At 33.7% G+C, this 12396-nt stretch overlaps 1 protein-coding gene across 1 annotated transcript; it reads left to right on the top strand.

Annotated features, from left to right (window-relative positions):
• Positions 1-1354: 1354 nt before the first annotated feature.
• On the top strand, positions 1355-8576 carry LOC144844154 (thioredoxin-like). The gene is made up of 5 exons (XM_078700902.1): positions 1355-1516; positions 4862-4963; positions 5535-5594; positions 6166-6231; positions 7738-8576. Exons 1-5 carry the CDS (start codon positions 1490-1492, stop codon positions 7798-7800), a joined length of 318 nt encoding a protein of 105 aa, XP_078557028.1. The 5' UTR covers positions 1355-1489; the 3' UTR covers positions 7801-8576.
• Positions 8577-12396: the final 3820 nt, after the last annotated feature.

A 12396-nucleotide genomic window follows, 5' to 3' on the forward strand; every position in this document is an offset into this window, starting at 1 on the left:
AACGAAATGTTATATCTTTATCGCCGCAACGTACACATGAGTACAGACCGTACAAACAGTAGGCTGGTACCAATAGGCCGAGGGGTTTATTTTTATTTGATTCAATTATGAACAAATTACTGTACAGGTCATGTCTTAAAGAGTAAACTGCTATAATTCATATAGTTACAATAAAAAACGATTGACACAGTATATTTGTATATGTGTTCAAAAAGTTCAAAAAGATCTATGGTTCAAAAAGACTAACTCAAGACTTAAATTTTTGTATAGACCTGCATGTCTAAATTTCTTTTCTCGTAAAATTCTATGTTCTGCACTGATTACTTGTCACTTTGATTATGCATGTTGCTCCTGGTTTTCAGATGTTTCTAAAAAACTTAAAGACTTCAAACCACTCAAAATAAAGTTGCTAGGTTTCAAACTTAATCATGTTCATACGTTTTTTATGGAAAATCAGTACCTTTTGACTGAAAAGTTTAAAAGAGTTTCATCTAACTACCATTATAATAATGACTAGAAGTAGTGTCAATGGTTTTTCAGTTCCTAAATCTGATAGTCAAATAGTTTTATTATTTAGGCATAAAGAAATGAAATAACCTACCTCATTCCATTCAGCAAATAGAAAACAAATTTAATTTTAAGAAAAATGTTAAATCACATTTCTCTTCAACCAAATAGCTATAAGTCAACATAGTCTTTTAATTTAACTTTTTTTATTTATTGTTTTTGTTATATTTACGTGTTTAATGCAATTTTGCAGTTTTTATATTTTTAATGTCGGTCGGTTGGTCGGTCTGTGTGTCTGTCTGTCTGTCTGTCGGTCTGTCTGTCTGTCTGTCGGTCCGGTATCACTATGCATTGTAGCACGCGACTTAATGGCTGTTGGCCTTGTTTTTAAATAAACTGCACTTAATTTTCCAGTAAAAATCACATTCTTTTAATCTAGAGTGTAGGCCTACACACTAAGTGACGAGGCATGCCCCTATGAAACAATAATGGTTCACCATACTTTTATCAGATTGCTATTAAATTTACATTTGTTTTTTTGTATTTTAATTTGAGAGAGATTAGAGATTTTTACTAAAGTATGCCTACGGTTCTTTTTTCATAAGTTTCATGAAGATTTGTTGATACAACAAACAAGAGCCTATACTCAGGCAACACATTAATTTTGAGAAGACCTCATGCAGTTGTTGTTGTTAATTCGGCGTTTAGCAGCCACTTTTTGCAAATCATTTCCGTCGAGTGTCATGCAGCTCTACTAGTAGTCTGTCCAAACTCATACTCGCAATAGTGGGAGTAGTACTTATTTCCGCTTGACTAAACTTCACAGTCCAGCAGTCAATCTCCCGGATCATCAAAGACGTACACCACCACAACCACACACACCACCCGCACACACCACGATCGTCGCATTTTTCGCGCAAAAAGTGTCTGCATACTCGACTCGACTCTCTCCGATTCACAGAATTAGAAGAAGTATATCACGATGTCTGTAAAAAAAGTAGAAACTAAGGTAAATTGTGATAATGCTTTTCCCCCAAATTGGGCCTATCCCTAGCCTCTAGCCTAGTACTAGTAGAGGTATGCCCTCCTGTATATAGCTAGATAGCCTAGGCCTAGCCTCTAGTAGTACTACTACTAGCTAGCCTAGGCTAAAGCTAGTTAGGCCGACCGCGCCAAGCTAGGCCTACTTTGTAGGCCTTTAGACCCCTCCATATAGGTGTACTAATTAGCCCCATAATTGCCTGCCCAAGCTGGGTTGGGCTAGGTAGGCCTAGTAAGTTTAATGAATGAATAGGCTTTAGTCAATTTATTTTATATAATAATTATAATAGATACACATGCCTAGGTTAGCTATATGTACCCTCCATTTTTAGGACTAAAACAATAGAATGATGAATCATTCGTTGTTAATTTCTATTATTATTAGGCCTATTTATTAATAGCAATGATGATTATTTTATTGATTTCAATTTCTAGTACTGCAGTAGGAGATAATATTTTAGCTGAGTCATTGTACATAATACTTTTATTGGGTCAATGTATTTTCACCCTCCACCAAATTATAAAAGGTAAAGATGAATAAAATAAAACTTTGAATAGGCCATTTTGTAGTTTGATATAGGCCTTTACTACTGTAAAACTTATTTCACTTTTTTCGGATAAAAGTAAAAAAATTAAATAATTTTGCTTATATGTAACCAGAAATCCATCTGCCAGACAATGGGCTTAATTAAAGTTTAATTTTTTTTTTCTGTGATTCAATTTTTGGACAAAGTAATCTAATCTCAATGTAAATTTATTACTATGTGACATTAAGATTTTTTACAATTATTTTTTAAAGAGAAAATATCTTTCATTGCAGCATACCAAGTTTAAGTATTATATTAAAATTAAATTAATTATATTAAAATTATCAAATATTAACAATTCAATAGACCTGGAATAACTGCATTTTGATTTGCTTTTGCTTATCTACACTGCATAAAGAAATCCAATAAAAATAATAAGGAATAGGTGTCTGTGATCGTCGTTTTCACCAATCACTAAGTGATAATACTAAGTCAATAGTAATAATAATTTCCTTTAAGTGGTATTCGTTTACAGGATAATTATTAAATTTATAAGGGTGTTTCCCTTTATCTAAAACCTAAAGTGTGAATGGTGAATAAAGCACAGTCTTCACAATCTGTTTAAGCTAGTTGTCAAGAGGCAATTGATTGGGTCAGTGGTTGTCATGTATGAATTGATTCCCACTAAGGTCTATTCTTTTCCATTCAATAGGAACAACTTCTATTCTTTATATCTGGACACTTACTGTACATAATCTAGTAATACAGCAAATAGTATACAGCACTATTACTACTAGTATATCTGATTGATGTGTTATAAAATTTAAACTAAATAACATTATATTTAGATGTATGGCAGATATTTTATTGACTGCCAACCTTGCATTTATGCGAACAGGACGCCACCACTCGCTATGCTAACTTTGCATTTATGCGAATAAGCTAGTTGTACTGGCTGTGCCAACTTTGCATTAATTAATGCGAAAAAATGAATGTCTCAATAAAATAGCCTACATAACGTCTTCACCGAGTCTAATTGTATTGACATTGTATACTAAAACGAAAGCCAATGAACCATTCTATATTTTGACGCGAACATTTGTAAGGCTTACTATATTGAAAATTTGAGTATTTTGAGGTTAAAAGTATCAGTTTGAAATGAAAATGCTATTTGATTATTCCACCGAGAAGTCGTCATCACTGCTCTGCTTCATGACGATGGCTCGGATATTGATAGCCAAGCCTAGAAAGAAATTGATGAAGGCCAAGACAGGCAAGGTGGTAGTATGGATGTGGACACCTCAAATTATCTATGTCTAGTAGGTCAGCACTAGGCTACTACTACTATATATATTAGCTAGCTTGGCCTAGCTAACTGTACAAATATTGCTAAAAAATACATTTGCATGTAGAATGTCTGATGAACATTTGTTTTATTATTTATTTTTACAAATTATCAATAGTTTATATACGTTATTAGCAAAATAATACTACCCTGTCCAAAAATGTGTTTATTCTTGCCATGGAGGTATTCTTGCGTTGATAACAAATTAGCTCGCAAGCAGGAAATACCCTCACTGAAATGTACTGGTGGCAGTACAGAACAATGGGCCAATAAACATCCGGCAGTCAATGGGTTAAAGAGCCCCGATCTGTTTGCATCACTTCACTGTCAGATAGGTAGCTCTCTAGCCAATCTGTAATACCTCAATGAGTCTAGCAAAGCAAATTAATCATGAACTTAGGTGTAGGGACAAATATGTTTTACACAATATGAATGATTGGATGCCACTTTGTATCAAGGACTATTTAATTGGAAGCCTTTCTACTGCCAATAATGCAATAGAAAACAAGCCTCGAATGTAAATAAGGAAACCACTCTACTGTACTACCCAGACTACCTGTATAATAACTTAATTATAATTTACTATCAGTACTGTGCAGAAAATTAATCAGTAAGATTGACTTGCTGTACTGTGTGTTCTTGTCATTAAATTGATTAATTTTACTCATAATGTAAAATTATGTTTTGATTAATTGCATGCAATTAGTGAATTTTCATTACAAGGTCTTACTAAGCATTCAACAGGATGTGCTGTAGTGCATTATTGCTAATAAGTCTGTTTATGATTCTTTTTATCTCTATGAGATAAAGAGCATTCAATTACAATTGCCTATTTTAATTTTAAATGATAAATTTTAAGGTTTATATTGTAATGGATTCAGATTTATACTTGGCTCAATATACAATAACCATCTCAATACGTAGTGGACTAACTGTAACCTTTCATCTCCTTTTAAGAGTACTGCCACCAAACAGTACTCATTATCCTTGCACTACAGAGGCTGGGAGATAGACCTCCTACTTTTGCTTATGATACACTGGGTGGCACATGCCCACAAGTGTCCAGTACACTGCAGTTCCAATTTAAAATTCTTATCTGGGAAGAATGTTCTACCATCCAATTAACTATGATCGAGGAAAACTTATAAGAACCTGTGCTGATTTGCGGATATAATTTGCGACTGAACTTGGCCAATCGCATCTGTTCTGTACTTTGCATACTTTAAATTACATACACAATTTTAAAAGATTATATAAGAATATAGTTTAGGTACTACATTATATAACGCAACAAATGGAACTATGTTTTTACGCTGTACCCAGATCATACACATTTAAAAGATTATGCAAGCAATTTTGCATTTCAGTGTTGTTGTTGCACTGAATGCCAAATTGCATTATCTGTAATTTTTACAGTTTCATCTTTATTGTATTTTTCCAGAAAGAATTTGATGCAGAGATTGCGGGCGCCAGCGGACTTGTCGTCGTGGATTTTTTTGCGACTTGGTGTGGCCCCTGTAGAGCGATTTCTCCAAAAGTACAGGTAAAAACATTTTACGAACATGTAAATTTCCTGAGTTCAGGATGAAATAAAGTTTATCTGCATCCCTGAAAATGAAAAGCTATTTCAATAACCAATGTCAATAACCAGTGTTTTCTTCTCAAACATTTTCCATAAAACCACACTTTTTTGTCTAGCCCAAGAGTATTTATTCACTTGGTTCACAGTATATTGAATTAAAAGACCTTATGGCTTGTTTTATAAGCTCAATTTCAACACATAAAGATTTCCCAACATGTATGTTTTATTATGAGTTGCATTTTGTACTTTCCTGCTTGAGTTTTTAAAATCAATTTTGTGAAATTTCTGTGTTTGAACTCACCAAAAAGCAAGTCCAATGATGTGTATAATAATCATGGACATAATGAATATCTTTAAAATAAAAAAAAATTTTTAAAATAGAATCGTTATTTGTTCTATTTAAAGGGGCACATTGACAGAAATATAGTATAAAAAAACAATATAACAAAAAGCATTCATTATTAAATCATATAAATTTGATAAAATTACAATTTACCAAATTAAGACTGTGATTTCTGTATTTTGTCAACAGTCCATGGCTGCAGAATTTACCACCGTTGTCTTCTTGAAAGTTGATGTTGATGAGAATTCTGTAAGTTTCAAATTTATTTTATTATTTTTTGCAATTAATTCTCAATAGAACTATAGAAATGGAAGCTGTGGATGCCTTCCACTGCGGATGTCATTCCGCATGTCATTTCGCTGTGGATGGCATTCCACTGTAGATACCATTGCACTGCAGATGTGCTGCCATTCCGCTGTGGATGCCATTCCACTGCAGATGCCACTCCACTGTAGATACCATTGCACTGCAGATGTGCTGCCATTCCGCTGTGGATGCCATTCCACTGCAGATGCCACTCCACTGTAGATACCATTGCACTGCAGATGTGCTGCCATTCCGCTGTGGATGCCATTCCACTGCGGATGCCACTCCACTGTAGATACCATTCCACTGCAGATGTGCTGCCATTCCGCTGCGTATACTGCTAGCTGAACATCTCCCATTTACTACACGTACTCCAACTGACTGCTGGTGGAAACCATCCATCAACAACATTTCTTGGCAAATCAATGCTTCCTGGAAAACAGGCTTACTAATAAAGAATACTGTATTTAAAAATTACAATTCATATTACAATTTTAATTCTAATTTGAAATAGGACACCGCTGAGGCAGAAGAAATTAGTGCGATGCCTACTTTTAAATTCTATAAGAATGGAGCAAAGGTACTGTATGGGCTTACATATTTTTATACTTCTTTTTTATTATTAATTTGGTGAGAGTAGCACTAGCAAAACATCTGATTGAATTACTTAATAATAAATGAAAACTTGTCTAGCGCCGGTGTCCCCCACCCATGTGGCACCCATGGCACTTTATGCATTAGCAAAGTGCGAGTACATCAGCGAATAGCGACGTCTTCAGGTTGGTCTTGTTCACTGCAACGTAAAAAGATCACATTTTTTGACAAAGGTTTTGTGACAATGATCGTAGGCCTCTGCAGGATGATTCGTAACGATCACAAGGTCAGATAAGTAAGCTTAGCTCCCTGATGCAAAGCTACAGTACCTTGCAGTAGTTATTAAATTATAATCTTGGTGCTGTACCAGCTGTTGCTTCATTGGGCTAGAACCTAACCCCAGCCATCAGCTCAAACTGATTGCCTGCCTGGAATTAATAATAATAGTTCATTACTATATAGCGCATATAAGCAAGCTCTCAATGCGCTGAATTATTACCCCAGTCATTTTTTTTTGGGATCAAACACGATGGAAACATACTCCCATAATGCAGCTAGTAATCAGCACAAAGTTGTGTCTTGATCTAACCGAGTACCCATTTATACACCTGGGTGGAGAGAGGCAAACGTAAGTAAAGTATCTTGCCTAAGGATACAAGCAATGCGGCGAGAGTTGAATTCGAACCTCGGTTTTGAATGAGAATTTTTTTTCTCAAATATGTACTTGATATACAATTCACTTTACAGTAGAGCAAAATATCTCATCAATTAACTTAGCCACCTGAGCCTGGTTACTTCGCAGTAGTTATTAAATTATTTTTCAATCACCAAATTGGTAACTGAAAAAAAAATTCAAAATTAATGGATATACTTTGTGCAGAAATTCAGTTTGTGTTTTAGTAATCTTTCCCTGATCTTTGGTTGTGTTTTCGAATAACTTTGTACGTGTAAAAAAGATAAAGTACAGTATAAATGAAATAAAATTGGTAACCACTAATAAAGCTGGTGAAATGATATACAAATACAGTAATATTATTTAACATCTCTTTCTCCCTCTCTTATATTATTATCTGATTTTTTATTAATTATCCTTCTTACATACAGTAGTAGGCCTACTGTATATTTATATATATTTATTTTTTATATCTTTGTTAATTTTGTAATTTACTGTAGTTTATTTTTTGTATTAACTGTTTGAGGGTCCCTCATGATCAGCTTATGCTGGATGGATCACCCTCATTAAATATTTCCTTTTAAGAGGCTAGGCCAAGGGCTAAACCATTGCACACAAGCGACACTCTAATTTTGGATGCGTGGTTGAATGTGTGGTTGCTCACTGTACTGTGTAGCAAAATGAATGTGCAAAACAAAAATCCTGTACGATGATGAATTGTGCAAGTGACAATCCTCAATTGACAAGATGTGTGTGATATTATAATATGAATTGATATATGTTGATTAAATGTTTTATCCTATTTTTTTTTCGGTGCAGGTTGACGAATTAACTGGGGCCAATGAAGCTAAACTGAGAGGACTCATCGAAAAACACAAATAATAATAATACAAGAATCATTAAACCAATTTTGGTATTTTTCTATCGTAATATTAAAAAAGAGAAGTAAAAGTAAATTACTTAAATTTAGAGTACGTAGTCTCATTGGTAATTAGGTACAATAAATTTGAAATTATACCCCCAGTAACTGTAACCAAAGCCCTCATCACGCTATAATCTCTTTGATATTGACCACAATATCTAGTTTGACTAAAACCAATCAGATGATTAACAAACCAGAGCAGGTTAACCGAGTAACTTTCACAAAATACTGGAGAGTCATGTAATATTAAATTGTTTTCATTGCTTTTAATAAAATTCCGAGCAATAAAATATTTTAGCTTGGTTAGAATGTGATTGTGTTTTGAAGTGAATGTAATAGTTTAGTTACTTCTAAGCACATTCTTTTTTAAATATATATTTGTCATTTTGTTATATTTTGTATTCGCCATGTTGAATTGTTGTATTCCTTATTCCATTCAATTGTAAAAGAAAATCAAACAGGATATCTATTCATAAATAAAACCAAATGTATAACCTTGATTTTTTTATAATAACAAACAAAATTGTGTAGGATTACAGAGCTTGGCGAGTTTTCATTTGTTACTAGCCACGTTTGTACACTGTTAGTTATTAAGTTAAGATCTTTAAGCCCATGTATCTTTCTATGTGTGACTATAATAAGTAACTAAATACAAAAAAATAGTGTTACAGCAATTAAAATCAGGTGGTATAATGAATGAATGTCATTCTATTAAATACAATGTATGTCAAAAATATCTGTTAGTTGTGTGCTTTTAATTGTATAATAGTATAATAGAGTAGAACCCACTATTAAGGGGAAACCTTCGAGGACTTACAAAGTGTCCCCTTAATAGGGGTTGGTCATATTTCCCCTTGTTTGTTTTAGTGTATAATAGTATAATACAGTAGAACCCACTATTAAGGGAAACCTTCGAGGACTTACAAAGTGTCCCCTTAATAGGGGTTGATCATATTTCCCCTTGTTCGTTTTCGTGAACTACAACTACTACAACTATAAACTACATGCTAGTAGCCAGTAGCGGATGCAGGAACCGGAAGTAAGGAGAGGTGGGGTAGTGCAAATGAAGTGCTGATAAGGGAAACGTCCGTACTGTGTTGGCTACATCTTGGACCCGCCTATGTTTACCTTGAATTAGTGGGTTGTAAAGTGTGTTTAAAATAATCTCTCACTTTTGATTGGTCAATTCGCTTGTGCTGTGGCTTGCATCCCTGCGTTGCGTCCTAGTGGGAACCGAACGTTAATGAAAATTTTGAATACTTTGATTGATTTACAGTCTTGATGACGTGTAAAAAAAGGAAAACCCCAAAAGTTAGACCTACGGTACAACTCCTCCTTTTGTAACACCTCAATTTCCTGTTAAATAAACGAGGGAAAACACCTCACAAAAATACTTACGGCTAACTCATCGTATTATGGGACATAAGAAGAAGAAGAATCAAGAATTGTGTGTGGCACTGAAGGCACCCAGTATCTGATATTAGGTTGCCCTCTGAATTTCTTTTTTTTAAAACTTAGTGGCGTCCGAAATGAGCAAGATAAGACTAAACTGTGTTTTTGTATTCCACAACCGATAAAACATTGTCATCTTGTTTTTGTTTAGATTTTACTTGGTTGCTTATAGGGACCGACCAGTTGATATTTTAGTTGCCCCACCAAGTACATTGTAGTTGCCCCGAAACCCAGCTGATTCTAAGAGATCTGGACAACTTATTTGAGTCCCAAATGTGTACTCCTAATAGATGTTCTACTGTAACACGTAGATATACAGGGCAATTTCTTTAAAAAAACTTAGTGGCGCCCGAAATGAGCAAGATCAAGACTAGACAACCGATAAAACATTGTCATCTTGTTTTTGTTTGAATTTTTCTACTGTAAAGCCTGTTTTCCTGTCGACGTTATTCGCAGCTATCGTCGTTGATCGTTAACAGTTTAGATCGTTTGTAACATTTTAATGTTTACGTAAAAGATCGCCGATTATTGTTAACGATAGCGTCGACTAACGTCGACAGGAAAACAGGCTTAACACGTAGATATACAGGGCAATGTCGAAACTAACCCTACCCCATCTGAATCGAGATGAAGTATTGTTGGTGAGGTACCTCTAAATTGATATTTTGTGATGTCATATTGAATACAAAATATTTAAACACACACATAATGTTCGCATATTATGTAAATTATTTTTATTCATGACTGGAGGCAGACTTAAGCGTTTATGAAGTTGACATTTTTAAAATTCATACAAAAATAGATTTAAATGTCTGCATTTAAGAAGTTGCAGATACGACACACATACAGACAGTTAATAGTGAATGAGAATATGAAATCTACAAACTTAATCGAATTCTACTTCATAAAATGATACTATTGAAAGACAACAATTATTTTACACGTCGTTGTATGCGATTGTTTTATTAGAGGTCATAAATACTGTATCCAAATGTCATAATTTATGCATAATTTTTAATACAGTACAATCTCGAAAATGGCATTAATCGTGTACAGGTTTCTTCTTCTAAAGCTTCTAAGATTATTGGGATAATATTGTTTACATTTTGTTAAAATTGAACCATACATAAAAAGACGAACACAATAATTGAAGGGATTGTTGACCCGGTATTACACGTTTGGTAGAACCAGGAGGAATCATGTTGAGGTGTGCAAGAGGGTATTTAAAATCCTCGTGTACAATCGAACAAAGGACATGCTATTCTTAATCAGTGCTTATATTAATCTACGTATTTTCATGTGCATAGAGTATTTAGAAATATTAAATCTGCATAATACTATTTTACAGGCAAGTAGTATATTCTGTACATGTATTTACACGTGTACAAACAGTGGAATAGGATAGGAGCTTTACTATTAATACTCCTGCTCATAGATTGTATATACTATGTATAATATCAATTTATACACACACATGGTCTATAGTAAATAATTGAATTAGAGGTAAACCTGTAGACGTTTTATACAACTCAGTCAATTCTGTGTGTGTCGATATAAATGATGTACTTGCTATGCAAAACAGTCACCATTTATTCGGTCTCCCAAATGTGAACTTAAGGACACATTGAGAAATAATGTTTGTTTTTTATTTAAAGTAACAATCACATCATTATTATTGATAATATTCTATGTACTAGCATCTAAAAGGAAAGTACGGTATACATAGAGTAGATTTTAAAGGAGCTTGTTTGCGAAGTTAAAAAAAGAGCGTTGTATAAACTTTTTGAAAGTTAATGGTCTCAATCTCGATGAGGGCAGTGTTTAAGTACGTGTTAGGTTTTATAGTAAAAGAATTGAAAAAGAATAATTGTAAAGGCTTTCCGAATACGTAATTCGTCCTTAAAATGTAGGCCTAATATCTGTACTGTATGCCCGGTACTACACAACCGTCTGATAGGCTATTAGGCCTAATTATTATCATAATTTGAATACAAAATACGAGAATAGACCGTTTTTGTAACAAGTATATTACGGTATTAATTATTAATCAAAAATCATTTACTGGCTATTCCTCTTGTACTATTCGTGCGGTACTTTACCGTACTTTTATATTACACATTAGGCAGCCAATACTCTGAGTTCTTTGAATGTTACATGCTAAAATTACAAACGTGTGAAGGATTCTAAACAGCATGGCACTGATAGTTATATTTTCGAAAGAAAGCCACATTATTCAAATTAATTTGCAACATAAAGTCTGCATAGCTTAAACGAGCATAATAATTATATCCGTGCTTATGAAAACCTGTATTTGGCAGATGAGTCCAGCTCATTGACTTTATACAAAGTATAAAACATCATTACAAGTAGGCCTATACAATGATCAATATAACACTTTAAAACGTATAATATTTACATATTACATTCATTTTGTACAACTTTATATAAGAATTGTTCAGTATACAAACCAACACAATTAACTAGATATGTAAATTATTTTAATAAACATGGACGAAATCTTAAATATTTAATTTATGCGCCGTGTGTACCCAGTACACAGATATCGTAATCATTGCCTACCGTACCGGAAAGCTTGACCACAACGACTGAAGGGAAATAATTATGTCGACAATAACACTACGACGAAATTATCCAAGTAAAGTAAAAACATTGTTACCAAATAAGTATTAGTTGGGTAAAAGGAGTGAGTTTTCTATTAATTAATAGGCGACTTCGTCCAGGTTTCGCTGCATGCTCTAGCTCTACTATATAGCGTCATTAGTAACGTACGGTATCTACTTTTATCTCGCACCAAATATCAAAATTGCACTCATGTTTGCACTAATTATTACTCATTGCATTTGTTTTCCCAATGTTATCTAATTAATATATAATAATGACATTTCATAATGACTGTTGAATTTTATGTTGTAATATTACAAACGATAACGTGTTTGGTCGAAATGGTATATCACGTGACTAGCCATCCAAGAGGATCCAAAACGTTATATTACCCTAGGAAATTATTTCTGTTATAGTGAACAGTCCCTGACGTCACACCGGATTGTCATCAATGGAGTCAATCTCTTACGAAATGTGAAGTA

Source organism: Antedon bifida, chromosome 6, assembly GCF_963402885.1.
Source record: "Antedon bifida chromosome 6, ecAntBifi1.1, whole genome shotgun sequence".
NCBI classification, from domain to species: domain Eukaryota; kingdom Metazoa; phylum Echinodermata; class Crinoidea; order Comatulida; family Antedonidae; genus Antedon; species Antedon bifida.